Genomic DNA, 19,365 nt, shown 5'->3' with positions numbered 1-19,365 from the left:
CACAAACATGGTGTGATTGAACAGCTGCTGTAGTTTCTCATTAGTGTAGTTGATGCATAACTGCTCGAATGAGTTCAGCTGTTGTGAGAGAGAACGAGAGGGAGGGATTAATATTTACCAGCACAATGATAAACGATCATTAAGACCCTCGCATATCGGCCACCTGGAAGATCTCAAATCCAGCGATGTCCAGGATCCCGATGAACGAGGCCCCCTGCCGCTGTCTGCGGTCCAGCGCTCTGTTGATCCGGTGCACCAGCCAGCGGAACAGACGCTCATATGTGGCCTTCGCCAGAGCCTCCACTGCGAAATCAGCCTGAACACGCCCACAGCAATGAAACAAATGCGATGCTGAAGCAAAAGTATATTACGGTCGGTGGTCTTAATGTACCATGATGTTCAAAGCACTTCATGAAGCCACACAAACACACACCTGCTGCTTGGTCTGAGCCTTCTGGACGTACTCGCGGCCCACTTTGATGCGGGGAGTGAGAATGGCTCGGCTGAACTCCAGGACACTGATGCCCAGCAGGTGGCAGAGTTTCTGCGCTGCTGTGTCGTCCGGCATTGAGGCCTGATCTGTGTTCTTCTCTTTGTGAAACGTGATGTTCCCAAACTGCAGCACTGCAGAGATCACCTTTAACATAGCTGAAGAGAGAGAGAGAGAGAGAGAGAGAGAGAGAGCAGGGTGGATAGGAAGATGGAAAATCAAACATTTCTCCAGTGGTCATGTGCATCCTTCTAGATCTATTTGAGGCCGTCCTCTTTTACATGTGGATTCTTCCTGTGTGAAGCCCATGATAGTCACTGAGTCCATTGTCTGAGTGAAGTTTTCTGAATCACTCTGACCCGGAACAGGAAGTGAGCCCCCGCAGAGGAAGCGATACTGATCCGCACTGCCCAGCAGAAGCTCCTCTACAGAGAGACAATGGATAAATAATGACGTTTCCATTGAAGAGAATAGAAACGTTTATATTTTTGACGATGTGTTGTGTGTGGTCTACTGACTTCTCATGGCCTCAGAAGCTCCAGAGAGGAGCTGGTAGAAGATATGAAAGGTCCGCTCGTCTTTAGCCTGACGAATGGCTCGAGACTTCTCCAGCAGATCTGATTCACGTGCAGGTTAAAGAAAAATGCACTGATATTCACCTTGTTTATATGCTGTACATTATAGGCTTTACTCATTTATTGAATTAGGTTTATAAAGAAGCCCAAATTTATGAATGCCACTGCATAACAAAATATAAAGTAGTATCTGCAAACAAGGATGCTATAACTTTTCTCACAACTAACGTTACTTTTCTAAGCATTTTTTCTAAGGTGATGTTAGTGAATTTATGAAGGATACAGGTCTCAATATTAGCACCAACAATATATCCAGCAACATCAAAATTGATCCTGATGAATTTGCCCTAAAACAGATTGAAAAGCATGTCAGACTAGATCAAAACATCAAGATTCAAGTGATGATGGTTAGATGTGCTGTTACAGAGCTTACAAATCTAGAAGAGTTGTCATTTTTGACAGTTTTGGCATTGCCAAAGGCCTCAAGAATTGGGTTTGCCTGCAGTAACTGTCTCTCTAGTTCCCCCTAGACACAGGACAGGACAGGAAGAACAGCATGTCAGAGCACATTTTACTCCCATTCCAGCAAAAATCCCACAGAAAACCTCTGCATTCAGAGACCCTGCAGCACCAGCAGCAGCATCAGCATCAGCAACATATGACTGCAGCCAAACATCTCTCACACTCTCTCGCACAAACACACATACGTGTTTACTTCACTAAATGGAGACTTACCACAGACATCTATTCATTTTAAATAAACAATTTTTTTTTTAAATGAAAAATAATACAAAATAATAATAATAATAATAATAATAATTGTATATATAATATTTTAAAATAAAGTACAATAATCATTTTTTATTTAGGTATACAGAAAATAAAGAAAAATCTAGCTAATTAATTTTTTTATTTAACAGTGTAATTAGAAAAAAATGGAAAACACGATTTTTTTTTTTTTGTTTTTTTATAGAAAAGTGATAGAAAGTCAGAAGAAAATTGCATACATTTAATTAAAAAAAAATCAAATAAATGTACTTTATATTTTAATAAATATAACCTATGTAAATTAGGTCAAACTAAAAAAACAAAAAAAAAACAATGGTCTAAACCAAACAAAAACAATTGTGTACATTAAAAAAGGAAATAATAAAAATTTGAAATAGGTAACATCTGGAAACATTTTCTGTTAAATTTGTCCTCAATTTAAGGTCAGAACCACACACACAGTGTTGAAAGTGCAAACTCATAAAATTGCAGTTCAGCAAAAGCCTTAAGATGAAGAAAAAAAAAATCCATGTACAGGCCAGATAACCTCTGTTTGGGCTCTGAGGTTTCGCTCTTACGCCGCATATAGACCACTGTGGTCTATATAGGTCAAGAAAAATACCATGGCAAAGCTTTAATATGCATACAGCGCCCCCTAAATGCCCATAGTGGAAGCATTAGAGCACAACCATACTCACATACTGCACAGTCTGTTAGAGTCCACAAAAAAAAAAGAGAGAGATGGGGTGGTTGAACAAGTGAACAGGACAAACAGGGACAAAAAAACAGAACATATTGATGAGCAAAAGCATAAAAACATGGTTAAAAAACAAAGCAAGACAAAATAAATAAATCCACACAGATTAATTAGACATATGATATCACACATTATGAGGTTAAAGTGACAGGACATGAATTAGAACCACTGAAGTATGAAATCCTTCCTGTTGGCCAGGTTTGTCAGTCAAGACGAGAAAAAAACCCACTCACCCTGTTGCCGCGACCCAGAGAGCGTGTACCATCCGTCTTCAGTGCAGAGCAGAGGACAAAGAGAAAGAGGAAAGAAGAGCAGAACGAAACAGAAGGACCCAGGAAAGAGAGGAGACGGGCACAGAAGAGCAACCAAGAACAGCGAAATTAAAAATGTTAGAGAAAAGATGCATATAGTCCACAGATACACCAACACCTATAGCTTTATAATTTAAGAGTTAACAATAAGGATAGGCCATGGCAAGTGTGAAAGTTCCAGCTGACTTTATAAACAATTGATGCTATTTTAGTTTATATATATATATATATATAGAGAGAGAGAGAGAGAGAGAGAGAGAGATTTCCACAAAATAGTATAATTTTTATTTTATTTTAATTATTATTTATTGGCTATCAGCAACAGCATAACAAATTATCATCAGCATTGGTTATCAGCCAGAATGTTAATAATATATATAAAACGTAACATTTAATTAATATGTTTTGGCAGATTAATTTTTATTATTTTATTATTTTATTTTAGAATTCTTATTGGTGAACATATTGGCAAGGCAAGTGGATCTGCAGAACATTATTACTGTATTATTGCATTATGCATAATTTATCCTTATTGATGAACTTCTGTAACAGAAGCTTTGAGTTACTGGAGAACTAGGCAGCAGCAACAAATAAAAACTTGCAGCAATCCTCAGTCCTCACCTGAAGGGCGCTGTCTTTGGGACGTCCCAGAGTGCCAGACTTGTGTGAGGATGCCACATGTGCCAGATACTGAATCACTTTTTTTGTGTTCTCTGTCTTTCCTGCACCAGATTCCCCTCTGAACACACACACACAAACAGAACAAATAAACCACATTCTGCTGTAAAATAGGTTTAGACTATTTTCAGAGTTATTCAAACAAATACAGCAGATGACTTAGCTGGAGTCATTGTTTTAACAAGATACTAAACATATGCTGGAACAAATTTAGCAACACATTATAAAGGGAAAGAAAATAATGATCTGTGGAAAAAAAAAGATTGTCTGTCTGAATGAAGTATGTTAATTTACATTACAAGAGGACTGAGGGAATAAACAGGGCAAGTCCTTTTGGTAACTTTGTCTTCTTGTGGCCTTTAGGCTACTGCTGGGTCTACTAAAAGAAATAAGTCAAAAAGCTACAGCTCAGAATTGCATCTCTTTAACTTAAATGTTCATTGTTTTCCATTTTTTTTGTGATGGCTTGAAAGAGCTGAAGAATATTTTCTGAAAATATGTTCCACAAATATGTAGTTGAACTCAAATATAACTCACGTGCACAGGATGGCCTGATCTTCTCTGTCTGTACGAAGGACACAATGCACATGAACAGAGACATTAGCATGACCAGTGAACAATTAAAGTGATTGCTCTCAGTGTTTTAATATAATTCAGAATAACACATAACATGCATTACTGAAATAAACAAGTACTTAAGCTGCTAAAACTAAAATAAAAATAAATAAAGCAAAACAGAAATATAAAAAATTAACAAAATTGACTAAAGCACATAACAAAATGACTAAAACTTAAAATTAAAATACAAAAATAAAAGCGAATTCAAACATATTAATAAACAGTATTTATTATATATAGTATCTAAATAATACTAAAATAAAAGTTTCTAAATTGTATTAGAATTAGACCCAAGTGGCTGGTGAATCTGCAGCAAAACACCAGGCCTCAGGCATCAACAACAAAAGATGTCAGTGTTCCCTTTCAGACACGTTGTTGACCGACAAATTGGGAATCTTGCTAGAGAGACCACTCCGCTTTGAGTGTAAACTAAATGAGCCAATGCACATTGGCATTCAATTATTGCACCCAACTGCTGCTGATCATAGCATAAGTAGACAGTAGGGATGCACCGAATCCAGATTTTTGGGGTTCGGCCGAATACCGAATCCACTGTTTAAGATTTGTCCGAATCCAAAACCGAATACCCAATCCTACTCGCCTATTCCATTAACACAGTAAAACACATTAATGAAGTAAACAACATCCACAGCAATGTATTTTTCATTTTATTTTATTTTAACTGTAAAAAAAAAAAAAAAAAGAATAGGCAACATTATGCCAGGATGACAAGTGAGAAAAACTTTTTTTTTTTGACAATTACCAAGCTTATGCTTACCCAAGTAAACAACCAAAACCTTTCAAAAAAATTTTAAAAATCAGAATATGTTTGGTGACTTAACTGAAATGAAACTGAAATTAACTCAATAAACATAAATAGTAGGCCATTTTTGCCAGCAGTGGAAATCGCTGATGTCTTCCACCACTGAAGAGGATCCTCTCTAAGAGGAATCAAAAGCTCACCGAAAAAAACGCTTATCTCCACGTCAGCACCCAATGTGACTGGCTAGCTCTGTATTGCTACAGTATAAATCGTCCCAGCCGCTCAAGATTCCTGAACAGTTTAGTTTAGAGCAAACTGTTGGGGCGTTTTCCTCCTCATATTAACACCTTCACGCAATCAACGGCCGCGTGACATCGACCAGCGTAGCGCAAGCCTAGGGTTCGGTTCGGTGAAAAAAAACCCAGAAACCAAACCCCGTCAAAAAGCCCAGTATTCGGCCGAATCCGAATCCTGGATTCGGTGCATCCCTAGTAGACAGTGTAGTGCATAATCAGCTGTATGCTTCGGAGCCAAGCAGTGTTTTCGTTCTGCTCCTGCCAAGCCTTTTTGTGTGTCGAACGAGTCAGCGCTCTCAAAGGAGTTTCTCTGTGTGGTTGTTTCAGCGCGACAGCGGGTTGGTTGACCTTCGTTGAGTGGGTGCAAACTACAGGCTGCACTACCCCCTGTAGAGTTGTGGCGGCTATCTCCCCTGTGTGCTTCAGCACAACTAAAAGAGCAATCCTAAAAAATGCATTCATGGGTGAATGTCTTTTTAAAGACCAGTCTTTTTAAGATGGCATTTCACCCATGCGTTTTTGGATGCGGTCATTATCTGGCACTGGGTGATGGTCACGATCACTTCCTCTCATGCCTGTGCATTAAGCACGCTGAAGTGGCGTTTGTGGATGAGGCTTGTTCCCATTTCAGGTAGATGACCATCTTGGAGTGGCCGACCAGGCTCCACTACATCAAAAGGGGTGGATTTCCACTGGCTCTGCCACAATCTAGATCTCTTCCTGGCAGAAGTTAGGGGAGAACTACTTCTGGCAGTAGCTCGGGCAGTCTGAGGATCACAGTGGTGGCAACCCCTCTGAGGAACCAACTTCCCAGGGACTGCCACTCCTCTTGCACTTTGCAGCCAGCCTAGCTCCCTAAGGAACACACTGGGACCTCCACAAAGATAGTACAATGATCGTATGTTTATCACTGCATTGGATGGCGGGTCTAAACTCTCTGGAGAGGATGGTAGCAAGGCCTGAGATGGATCAGGAGATAATGGCAATGCTTTCCCAGGCTGCTGAGAGGGGTAATTTAGTGTTCGGGCACCTCAGCCTGTTGGGCGTTCAGGTCAACTGGGAAAAGAGCAAACTCACCCTGGCGCAGAGGATCTCTTTCCTCGGTATGGAGTTTGATTTCTGTCAAACAGACAGCATCCCTCACAGAGCAACATGCGCGGTCAGTACTGAACTGCTTCATTTCATTCAAAGGCAGAACAGCGGTCTCACTGGAACAAATTCAAAGGATCCTGAGGCATATGGCAGCTGCAATGGCAGTTACACCACTAGGGCTGCTTTATATCAGACCCCTTCAGCACTGGCTCCATGGCCAAGTCCCGAGGTGGGTGAGCCTTCTTGAACAGACACTGTGCAAAGTCATGGAGGATGAGGAGCAGCTCCTGCTTGTGGCACCCTGCTGGGCCACTCGAACCTGGTTCCCAGAACGGATACTCACTGTGACAGCCCCTTCTTGGCAGATTCCTCTGAGAAAGGATCTACTGACTCAGAGACGGGGCACCCTGTGGTACCCACGTCCAGACCTCAGGAAACCTCTAGAGGTAGTGGTCACCATCACTTTGGCATTAGCACCATCTATGTGATACACTTATGCCTTGAAGTAAAAGTTGTTCATTGAGTGGTGTTCCTCTCATCGAGAGGACCCTCAAAAATGTCAGATCAGATCCGTGCTCTCATTCTCGCAGCAAGGGTTGGAGCAAAGACTGTCTCCCTCCACCCTTACAAGTCTAATTCGCTGCTATTTCTGCTAACCACAACCCTATGGATGGAAGAACGGTGGGGAAACACCACCTGGTCATCAGGTTCCTTAGTGGGGCAAGAAGGTTGAAGCTTCCTCTGCCTTCCTCTTGGGACCGGTCTCTGGTGCTCAAAGCACTACAGTGCATCCCATTTGAGCCTTTGCAATCAGTTGAGCTGAAGTTTCTTTCAATGAAGAATATGCTCCTGGTTGCACTGGCCTCCATCAAGAGGGTAGGGGACCTGCATGCTTTTCGGTTGATTCGGGCCTAGAGTTTTGTCCAGCCCAGGTAATCCTGAGGCACCGGCCTGGCTAAGTGCCCAAGGTTCCCACTACTCCCTTTAGGGATCAGGCCTGCAAGCACTGACTTCCGGAGGGGGCAGACCCAGCCCTAACTTTGCTTTGTCCTTTCCGAGCATTGAGATGCTACGTAAACAGGACGCAAATCTTCTGGACCTCAGACCAGCTCTTTGTCTTTCAAGGAGAAGGGGAATGCCGTCTAAGCAGAGGATGGCCAACTGGATGCATGAAGGATGGGGCTTCCGCAACATTCTTGTTCCAAGTGGAATGGGTTCATTTTCTGAATATTATCCAATCTCAGTGAGTGGTTAGTGCTACGACGACAGTGACTGGCCTTCTTGCACAGTACACTGGAAGGGCAGCATCCATGGTGCTTTGGTAGGGTTTCCAAATTCATCGGTCACCAACATGACGTTGAGAGTGACCGACTGAAAGGGAATGTCTCAGTTACGTATTGTAACCCTCGCTCCCTGAAGGAGGGAACAGACACGTCACATCACATACCATACTGTCCTGTCACCGCGGCTGCTGTACCACCGCTGAGCGGCTCGGCTCCTCAGAGAAAACCTGATGATGCGCTGAAGCTTCTGTCAACTTATACTAACGCTGTGATCAGTGGCAGCTGGATGCAATAATCGCATGCCACATTGGCTCATTTAGTTTACACTCAAAGTGGATTGGTCTCTCTGGCGAGATTCACAATTCGTCAATCACCGAAGTGACGTCTCCATTCCCACCTTCAGGAAACAAGTGTTACAATACGTTACCAAGATGTTTTCTCCTTCCTTTTAGAAGTTCATAAGCCTACATATTTTGCAGCACTTCAACAATTTGCATTTAGCGTTTTTTATCTGCTGTTCGCAACCAAATCAGAACAGACCTGCAGCGCACCAGTTAGACATCATAGTCATCAAACCTGTATCTTCAAGACTAGTTAATCCATTAATGAATAAATTAAAGGAATAAATATTTTTTTTATAAATTAGACTTCCAGTTGTATTTTCTGCATATTTGTGCGGAACACTGCATGTTTTCCATCTCAAAGCCTTTAAAACAGACAAAATAAAGTACAATTATCTGACACAGTTAAAAAACTAATTTAACATTATGTCATTTATTAGAAAAGAGTTGAGACTCATGACATAATCTGCATGGCTCTTTTTCCTTGAAAACACACACACCGGTCGGGCCAGTTTATTAACCACAGACACACCCTGAAGAGCAGGATACAGGGGGAAAATGCCCAATCTCAGTGTCTCAGTCATGCTTGTGGTTTCACACTGTTAATAAGTATGTGCAAAATGCAGAAAAGTGAAACTGGCTCCTTTTTTCTAAATATTTTGACGCAGAGGTGTTTAAAAACATTCATATAAACTGAAGCAGCCTACAGCAGGTTAGTTGGTTGCCATGGTACCTTGAAGCATGCTCCTGTAGGCCGCCTCTGATATGGCGTAGATATGTGGAGGCATCTCATGCCGTTTCTTCCCACGATACATCTCTATGATGGATTCTGTATAGATGGGCAGGTTCTTATAGGGGTTGATCGCCACACAAAACAGGCCGGAGTATGTCTGTCAGACATCAAACACAAACACCAGAATTCAGACAGATTGAAATAAAGATGTTGTAAATGTAGAAACTATTCTTGGCAGAGCTGCATAGACAGAGCAGCCACAGACTGCCCACAATCTGTTCACTGACTGCCTGATAGACACTGCACACAAAACTAGCAGTTACTTGCAAAAATCAGAAGCTCAGATCTGATTGGCTGCCTTTACCCAGATTCAGAAGTCACAGTGCTCAGGTTTTTAAAGAGCTTTGGGTTCGCAGTGCTTGTTTGTAGGAATGCACAACTTGAGCTAAGTTTTATAAAACAATGTAACTATTATAAAATAAAAATATTAAACAAAGTAAATAATACTAACTTCAGATGTAAAATGAAAAGAACACCGTGTAAAATAAGATAAAAATATTGTTTTGGAAAAAAAATAATAATTAATTTTACAGTACAACTATAAAATTACAAAAATAATATCTGAGTCTTAATTTCTTTATACTGAGCTTTGATTGCGCTTTTATTTTGGTGGAAAACCAAAGAGTTAAAGCTTCTCCTTTGTTGGCAAATATATTTACTTAAATAAATCAATTTTAATAATCATACAACGCCATATTGTGATTTCAATTTTATTTTGATTAAGCCCTAGTGCTTTGGTTTGAGGCGCTTAGTTGTAACTTATATTCACAGTTTTTGGAGTTGTCTTACTGTAGAAGAAAAATAATGCATTTACTATTACAAATTTTAGTAAATTTACTCGAATGAAAATACCATCTAATTTAAGTCTATAGAATCTTTGTCATTAAAGAAAATATTAAACCATATTTATTTATTTATTACATATTATATAAATAAATAAACCAATATTTAACATTTTATTTAATTATTTAATCATGTATTAACATTTAACAAAATCAAAATGTCAAACTGTTCTTACTCATCCTTGCACATAAACTTGGAATGGAATTTTTGACTTTATACACACACTAAGCATTACTTTTTTAAGTACAAATTTCAAAATCGTATAAAAATAGAAAGATTTAAATCTAGTAACCCATGTCAGATTCAGTTACTCATAAATGGCGCATAAAAGCAAAGCAAACAGGTCAGTCACTATACTGTACATGTCGGTCAGACAGTCTCATATTGATTGGTGGTTGTTTAGTCAGAATAAGCGGTGAATAAGTAGACCAGACTTTATGCCAATAGTCAAAAGAGGCATGTTTGCTATTGTACATGATGATCAGAAATATGATGCCTGTTCTGAATATTCTACATACTTTCCCAAACACTGAAATGTAAAATGTTGACATCACCATGATCTTATGCGCTCATTCAAATTTGATTACTGAACCAAGTCGGGTACAAACTGGGCTCAAGTGACTCGTTTGACAGATGCGCTATGAAAAAGGGCCCTTGATCTTGTGTGTGTATGAATGCATCTGTGCATGTGTGTTTGTACTTTCTTGGCTGTGTTCAGCATGAAACCTGAGCGGAAATTTGAACTGTGAGTCTGTGATGAACAAACACATCCGTGTGTATCTGTGTGTGTAACACTATCTTTCTCGCTTACTCAGAGAAAACCACACACACTCATGTGACAGCAGGGCACGGTTACAGGCATGTGTCAGGACTGACTGATCGTTAAAATGACACGTGGGGAACCATTCGGACTAAAGGGAATCACTCACGTATATGAGTCCTGAATAGTATCTCTCTCGTAGATTGTGTAAGACAGAGGCCTCATTGAGGCACGTAAGATCAGCCATGTCTTCAACTTTACTGAATCGGGGCGGGTTCATCCGCTGGAGCTCCTCCCTCGAGAGCGTCAGCTTCCTCCCACTGTCTGCAAGCTCCACCTCCACCTCGTCACCCCGCTCCTCGCGCACACTTGCAGACTGACCAAAGGAAACACAAGCAGCAAAATTAGGGATGATAAGAGACTATATGAATGTGCTCTTTGTAAAATGTCTTTCATGGAACATGTGGTAGCAACTCCAAATTTGCAGCTGATGCGTCACTGTCTTTTATTAAAGTCATGACCACTGTCAATTGTCCGAAATATGATCATAATTTCACTCCATATAAATAACAAATGACAAGTAAGAACATTTATGACTCATTACTGAAATGCAAAAAATAAATAAATAAATAAATAAATAAATATATATATATATATATATATATATATATATATATATATATATATATATATATATATATATATTTTTTTTTTTTTTTTACTCAATTTAGCATAAAATAACAAAGTACAACTAATACTACTATGATGTTTACTTATAAATATTATTTCAATGTATATATATATATATATATATATATATATATATATATATATATATATATACATATACATATATATATATATATATATATATATATATATATATATATATATATATATATATATATATATATATATATATATATATACATATATATATTGTTTTTGGAGAAATGTTACATGGATGCAAAAACAAACATATATGTTTAACATATAGTTTTTATATTAGTTTTATTTATATAAATTACATGCTTAATTTTTATATACGTGTATGTGTGTGTGTGTTTATACATATATAAATATACATATATAAAAATACATATATAGATATAGATATAGATATGTTCTAACAAATACACACACAACATAAAGCTATACAAATCACAATAAGTTTTTTATATTTTGGTTTTATACAAAGTTTTTTAAATATATTTTAGATTCAATCATATCATAATGTCAGAAATATTACCAAAGCACAGTGCGACATTAGTTGGTTTATTCAAACAACATTGTGAGTTAAACACACAGTTTCTGTGTTTGAGAGATTGATGATAATGCTTAATATTCTTCTACAGACCACTGACTTTCTCACACAGGAATAGTGGCTTTGTAGGAAACAGAGAATGAATTCATGTTTGATGGAGACAGACAGTCTGAGGGCGAGTGTGTCAGGGGTTGAGAAACAAAAATAGATATACTAAGACACAGAGAGAGAGTGTTCAGACAGGAAGTGCTGAGATCTCCCTGTCTGTTCTCTCTGGCAGTCAGACACACTCTCAACATGGGACACTTTATGACGAGGCCTCATTTTGAATGCGGTGACGTTTAGCAACCACTGACTCAACAAGTGTTTTGTGCTATTCATAGTGTCATATCAAAGCACTAAAGCCCTGACTTAAATACGTGTTTGGGGGGTGGGCTGCACTGAACTAGCTTTTCAGATCAAAAACTTTGACTAGACGGAGAACAACATAAACAAGGTCGAAAGGTGAGCAGCAGATTAGAGCGTCCTCCAATGGGCTATAATCTGCTCTTCAAGAACCTGACCAACTAATAGATCGGGTTCATTTTGTGAGCATTTGCTCACCATTATTATGTTTTAAATCCGAATGATATGCCTTTATTTATTCAGTGAAATTTGGAAGAATATTTAAATCAGTCTGTGGTCACAAAACACACAAGACCCAAACCTAGCACGCCGAATCTTCAGGTGGCAAGTTTAAACATACGGAAGAGCAAATGAGATTTGAAAGTGGTGGAGGGGAAGATTTTCAGTCATTAATCTAAATTTGGGTTTTCTTCGCACAAAAACCAATCGTATGATTTACAAAGCCTATGGAATGTATAGCTTATGAGTCATATGGACCACTTTTATTGTACTTTAATAGTGAATTTCTCGTTCTTTTTTAATCTTCTATAAATTCTTGTCACAGTTTACTCGAAGGAAAATAATTCCTATTTACTTTGTTGTCATGGATGATGACAGAAATGTAATTATTTTGCATAAAAATGTTGTATATAACTTTAAGCAATATATGAAATATTTGTTGTGTTAACTTTCTTTTTCTAACCTTTCTGCCTAATAATTGATTATTATTCCTGATTATTATACATGTCATATTCACTTAGTTTTGTATGTGTTACTTGGTCTTTATTAGACAAAATATGATTCCCAGTGCAAACAGACTTATTTAATCAGATTACAGAGTGCACTGCTGGTTACAGTGTCTACCTCCTTTTTAGTAAAAATTTTTAGATAATAGGATTATGCTATAATAGGATTACAGAATCAAGAAGTTTCTATCTAACGTATAAATCCATATTTTTTTTTCTGCATCAAGTTCAAATTATTAACAATTTTCAAAGTGTTTATTTCTTATTTTGTAAATATTAGGTCAAAAAAATATACATTTTATTTACTACCTTTGAGTTAAATAGTGTGATATCATATATGTGCGCATGATTTATGTGACCATAGTATTCTCTAAAATATCAGCAAAGGTGAACAACGTTATATCAGTTATTACCTCAAATCCATGCTTCTCTGAAGGCACCCATACAAGTCTCTTAGCCGCCCAATCAGCTTGGCTGGAGGCGGAGAACCCTGAGGTTGGTGACCCAGGCCCCGCCCCCGTGGACAGGAAGCGGGTGACATCATTGACATTGCCCCCCGCTGGCCTGGACATGGTTGTAGAACTGTGTAGGAGAAAGAAAGAGAGAGAGCTGTAACTGTTTATGGAAGGAGCCCAGCACAGCAGAAAACCAATCATTACCCTTAATAGAATTATAACCATCATCATTATGATGCCACTGAGGCAATCAACAAGTCCATCAATCACAAAGAACAGAGAGGGACGGTGAGAGACAAACCAACAGACAAAGAGTGCTAGAGAGACATATAGAAAGTGGACTACAGTATTGTGACATTTAATATTGCAGTTAAACTGAAGGACAGCCTGATTGAGAGTGTCAGTAACATATGCAGATCAGAAAATATGCATGTGACTATGCAAAGGCTGCACAAATCTGATCGCTAAAATACACACCCACATATACATTTGTGTATTTTGGGTCTTCTTTCTGAATATGTCCATTTACATTGACATTTATGCACTTAGTATACGCTTTTGATCCAAAGTGACTTACAAAACATGAAAAAAAAAGCCAACAATATTTGTAATATAAAATACCAGGTTTATTAGATTTATCATTAGGATTCTGCACCACAGCATTACCAAAGAACATTTAACTAGTTTACCAAACATTTCGCACTTCTTCTTCTTCTCGTCAGAACAAAAGTAGGTTTGTCCATTTGTTGAACTAATATTGTTTTATTCAGGCTGTTTGGGATGCGCAGAGATACCTGAGGTGAGCTATCGGCTGACCCATGTGAAAAACATGTGATTTAATATCTGCCATCTTTTCTCGTGTGTTCTAAATTCAGCCATTTTTTTGAGTCAATCACATGAGGAGGTACAAGTCTCTTATGCTCACTAAGAATGCATTTATATGATCTAAAATACAGTAAAAACTGTAATATTTTTAATATGTATATATGTTAAATATATGTTTAACTTAAGATAACTGTTTTACTTTTTAATATATTTAACATTTTATTTATCCCTTCTGATGACACTTTTGATCAATGTAATGTGTACTTGCTAAGTAAAATAAAAATTTGCTTGTTTCTTAAAAAATAAAAATAAAAAACCTAGACCCAAACTCAGTTCATTTCAAGCTTTTTTAGAACTCTCCAAAAAGAAATGGGCACTGTTAAGACTAACTAATAACTAATTTCCCCATTTATATAATATTTGCTAGATAAAAGGCATAACACAATATGCCTTTTGAATAGCTGTTTATGGAAAAAGATTCTTTTTGCAGCCAGATGTTCTACTACATCTACAGAAACATGCTAATCAGCTAAACCTTGACTTTTTGGTTAAATCAGAGCAATCTTTAATAGCACCACAGTGTTCAGATTATTTTGCAACTCAACCTGTAGATGGTTTACTTATAATTATCTCTGCATGTTAAACTGGGACAGGAAAAAGTATTTTAGCACAGAAAAATGACACATTTGAGCTTTAAGTTATTTTCTTCCTATCTGTGTGTTTGATGCAGGGCTGTTCCTCTTTGTGTGTGTGTGTGTGTGTGTGTGCGTGTGTGTGTGTGTGTGTGTGTGTGTGTGTGTGTGTGTGTGTGTGTGTGTGTGTGTGTGTGTGTGTGGTTAAATTCATGTGTGTCTGAGATGGATAGAGGGACAACGTGCATGTTCTGAATTTGATGGATTGGTGAAGTGACAACCAGGCCAAAAAGCAAAGAGTGGAAATGAGGTCTACACAGTGTAACCTTACAGGAAAAAACAGGCCATTCAGTACATTTATTCCAATCCATGGGACAGACTATCAAACAGTCAACTCTACATCACTGCATACCCCAGTGCATGGTGAGGGACTGCATCTTAAAGCTAGATGAACACTAAAAATAATAGTTCACCCATTTTTAATGGGGACGGTAGATGTCAATCTCCACAAATTACAAGAAAAAACAAACATGTTTAATGGTCTACACGATTTGTGCGCACTATATCCCAAGTCTGAATCCATACCATACTTTTGTGTGAGAAACAGACCAAAATTGAATCTAGCTTTCAAATCTCATCCATTTTTTGCCAACATTAAAATACGGTGTGCAAAGCCTACTCCATATTGATTATTTTGGTAAACGAATAATCTGCAAATTATTTGGACATTTAATCAAGTATTGTTACCAAGTAATAACCAGTTACAATTCATTTAAGGTGCCCTTGTGTAATTATACAATTAAGTATTGAGTAATAGTAATTTACCTATTTACTAAAGGGCTAGGATTAGTTTTTGTTTATGGTTAGTTACTTGTAATTATACATAATTTATTGTTATTACTATAGTAAACACATGTAACATGGGTGACAAGGACACTGTACAATAACGTGTTACCCAATAGCCTTTAAAATGACTTTAAATGCATAAATGACAACAATGGTGCAATAATAATTACTTCAATAAGGCATTAAAAGTAATCCTAAGATACATTATGTAATTGTACACCTGTGTAATAGAAAATCAGTCTGTTTTGTACCAAAGGAGAGATATGCATTAAAATATGCATAAACATCATGAAAATGAGGAGTGATTTAAAAAATATAATGTAATGTAAAGTGTGCAGCACAAAAGTCATAATCACTCATTTTAAAGGCACTCCTTTTCACATCCCAATTCACTTTTACTATATGGAAAAGAGCAGCATGGACATTCTGCAAAACGTGTCCTTTTGTGTTTACACGGGAGAAAGAAGTGATGCGGGTTTGATAAAACATGAGGGCGAATTTTATCTTTGGGTGAACTATTCCCACATGTCAGTCAAGCCAAGCCAGCTTAACAAGTGTTACGCTGTTAAATCCATTGATCACACTGTCCCTCTATCCAGTCAAAAATTAAATAAAGCTGTACTCTGACTAAGGTCTATTGGGGCAAGAGACCTCTTTTCCACTTTGTTAGAGTGCACAAGAGAGAAAAAGGTTCTGATCTTCAGTATCCCTGATTAAAAGAGTACTGTTATACAAATCCATATTCAAATCAATTAGCCTACATAATAAAGCACTGGGTTGTGACATGCAGGCACTGAAGAAGGCTGTGAGCCTGTAGACATCGCTGTTTCAAGACCGAAATTATGAAATTACTTGTTGTCTTTTTGTTTAGTTTTTTGTCATCTGCTTTTTTCCAAGACCTTACAATTCCCCAGAGGGCTTCAGAGCTCTTTTCCCAAAAAAAAAAGTAAGCGCTGTCTGGTTTAGTCTATGCATGTCAATCACTTGGGTGTGTTTTGGCAACCATCGCCACATGACAGTTGAACCATTCTGTCAATTCGGGCACTTTGATGACACTTCCAGATATCCTTTAATAAATGACACTGCATAATGTAAGATGCAGTACCATAACGGACACATGCTCTTCAATATCCAGCCAGGTTTTTGATCTACTGTATGGATTTCTTGATGTTTGACTATCAAATAATTGCACTCGCTCTGTAAATATCTGTGTGAAGCATGTGTTCCCTACACTCTCTACACCTGACCCATCTTACACCATCGCTCTCACAGAGACGGTGAGATCACTTAATTAAATGTCTTCCTATCAAGAGATGAACCTGTCTGAGTCTGTGTGTGCTTCTGCATGACAAATATGAGAGGAATGAGGGAGTATCTCTTTCATTCTGACTGTTTTAGTCTTTCTCTCATCATTTTTAATGTCAAGTGTATTTTATTTGAATGATAGTCTATTTAGCATGGAATATTAATGAAAGAATCCATATATATTTTAGTAAAAACTAATAAGGATAACGTGACAGTAATTTTAACAAAATAAATGCAAAGTAGAAGATAAATTAAATAAAGGAAAATGAAATCAAGACTCCTCTGCCTGAACAGAGAATGAAGTCAGGATGAATTTTAGAGCAGTGACTGCTATCTGCAGTTCATATATAAATTTGGCTGTGACAGAAGCATGACTGTCCTCTCTCTCAGTCATACACAAATTAGGGTTTAACGCTGATCTTTCATATCTAACTGGTGATATAAGAATATATAAACAGATGAGACCAAATGAAAGAATCAGCATGGGTTTCTAATTCTCCCTGACGATTTCTCGGCATCTGATGCGGCAAAAAAAGAGCTACAAACACTCCCTTCATTATTATAATATTACAACATCGCTAGTAAACGAGCGTTCCCACGGTAACATGATTACAATACGGCATTTTTGGAGTATTCTATGCGCGTTCCAGTCTGGCTCAGCTAGAACGCGCCTAGCTGCCTTAAAATGCTGTCTAGGTAGTAAGTGCACTAGGTTTTGAGACATCGCGCCGGTAGCCGGCCTGGGTCCGTGTCTGTTCTGTATGTCTAGCAAAGCTGGTCTATTCCCATTATAGAAGACCTACGATAGACCACAAAGAGAAAAAAAAACACACCTCGGGCATTAAGCTATATGTGACAAATAAACAGAGCACCTGATGGCTAATGCAGCATGGAAGAACGGCATGAACGGTTCATACTTTCTTAAGATGGCTCAGGGAAACACCCTTTAACGATGATTACTGTATCTGCCTGTGAAGATGAAACATTATTGTCGTCTCTGTAGGTTATGTGTTTGAATTATTTACAACACCTATTTACTGGATTCTCAAAGAGCGTGCTATTTGAAAGGACTAATGCATAATTTATAAAACGTTTTATACAGCAAATGCGTGTTCGTGTGCCCGCGATGTTACTGTTTTTTCTAATGCATTTTAATTCCGAGGTCTTTTCTAGATTTCTTGGGGGGGGGGGGGGGACCTTGCCTCTCCGGTGTCATTCTCGGCTTTATTTCGAGGCCCCATAACCCACGGAAACCTGATCACGCGCACGGCACAGAATAAGGAGACACGGGCACAACACAAGACAACGCGCGTGTCTTACCTTAAATGAGTTACTCCACGCTCAGGATATGTCTAGAGATGTGAAGAGAAAAGAAACGCGCTCTCGTGCTTTTCTTTCCAGTGTGAGAGTACTAATACAGTGCAAATGCGGCTTTTCACATTACAGCGCTCCCTAGAAGCCGCAAACTCATTCACACTGAGAATAATACAGACAGAGAAGCGAAGTGAGGGCAAGCGGAGGACTTCACCAGAACACCGACGCTTCCTCACTGCTGACCAATAGCGTTCAGGATTTACAAGCTTAATCCCGCCTTCCAGAAAATAGACGCTAATTAAAGCCCTTACTATCCCTTTAAACCCGCCTTGTGAATGGGACAGAGCGGTCACGCCTTTGTACTGGCAGCTTCTCGCTCGGCGCGCGACAAACAGCTCAACAGGACTGACTGACCAATGATGGGAGTTGAACAGAGTTGATTGACGTGGCTGGAGGCCAGTGGCGGAAACGCAGCAGGTGCCGCTGCTGGACTGTTGCGCCGTGGGGCAGAGATTTGTGCGCTCTTTGTTGACAGCAGCGCAGTGTCTGTCTGACGCGAGAAAGATCCCTGAAGCTGGACGCCCCAGTTTCCGCATTAATGCCGAGAAATCTTTAGACCGAGGTCTGGAGAGCCGCCTCAAACCATTAGTCAGAAGTCAGAAATGGAGAACGACATTTAGGTGATAATAGCTGCTTAAAACTGAGAGCAGATACATCATTTGTACAATGTATAAATTAATAAAATTAATTAAAACATAAAAAACATACCTTTTAGCATATTTGTATTGTTATTAGTATTATTTAATACATAATAGTTATACATAAACACATGTGACAAATATGACCATCAAACATTCATGATGCTGATGATGATTATACTATTATTATAAAAAATATTTTATATCATTTCATAAAAAAAAAACACATATAAAATAAATAAAAATGTAAGAGACGAGTCAAAAAAAGCATGTATTTTTTTATTTTTCACATGTCCGTGAAGCGCATTCTGTCTGTACAAAGTAATATGAATGGTATCAAAGGAACAGCAAGATGCCTTGACACTGATCGACCAATAATTTGACAGCATTTAGAAAATAAATAAAAATTAAGCATGAGCCACTGGATGCCAGGCATTACTGAATTATGGAGTTATAAAAGCATATGCACACACAGACACACACGTTTGTTTTTGTGAAAAGTGGGGACATCCCTTAGGCGTAATGGTT

General features: G+C 38.3%; 1 protein-coding gene across 2 annotated transcripts in view; it reads right to left on the bottom strand.

Moving 5' to 3' along the window:
* LOC128031116 (myosin-10-like) overlaps positions 1-18,292 on the bottom strand; it is a 41,678-nt gene extending 23,386 nt beyond the window's left edge. For both annotated transcript variants that reach the window (XM_052619351.1, XM_052619352.1), the window contains exons 1-14: positions 18,146-18,292; positions 13,176-13,344; positions 10,538-10,744; positions 8,706-8,862; positions 4,117-4,144; positions 3,523-3,640; positions 2,824-2,859; positions 1,499-1,591; positions 1,349-1,412; positions 1,009-1,107; positions 772-915; positions 434-648; positions 164-316; positions 1-78 (exon numbers count right to left, since the gene is read on the bottom strand). The exon at positions 1-78 is cut by the window's left edge and continues 96 nt beyond it. In XM_052619351.1, the coding sequence (XP_052475311.1) occupies positions 1-78; positions 164-316; positions 434-648; positions 772-915; positions 1,009-1,107; positions 1,349-1,412; positions 1,499-1,591; positions 2,824-2,859; positions 3,523-3,640; positions 4,117-4,144; positions 8,706-8,862; positions 10,538-10,744; positions 13,176-13,334 (1,551 nt within the window). In that variant the 5' untranslated portion in view covers positions 13,335-13,344; positions 18,146-18,292. The remainder of the gene's footprint in view (positions 79-163; positions 317-433; positions 649-771; positions 916-1,008; positions 1,108-1,348; positions 1,413-1,498; positions 1,592-2,823; positions 2,860-3,522; positions 3,641-4,116; positions 4,145-8,705; positions 8,863-10,537; positions 10,745-13,175; positions 13,345-18,145) is intronic.
* Between the last annotated feature and the right edge of the window lie 1,073 nt (positions 18,293-19,365).

This window comes from Carassius gibelio, chromosome A16, assembly GCF_023724105.1.
Source record: "Carassius gibelio isolate Cgi1373 ecotype wild population from Czech Republic chromosome A16, carGib1.2-hapl.c, whole genome shotgun sequence".
NCBI lineage: Eukaryota > Metazoa > Chordata > Actinopteri > Cypriniformes > Cyprinidae > Carassius > Carassius gibelio.
This window is presented reverse-complemented; position numbering and strand designations above follow the sequence as displayed.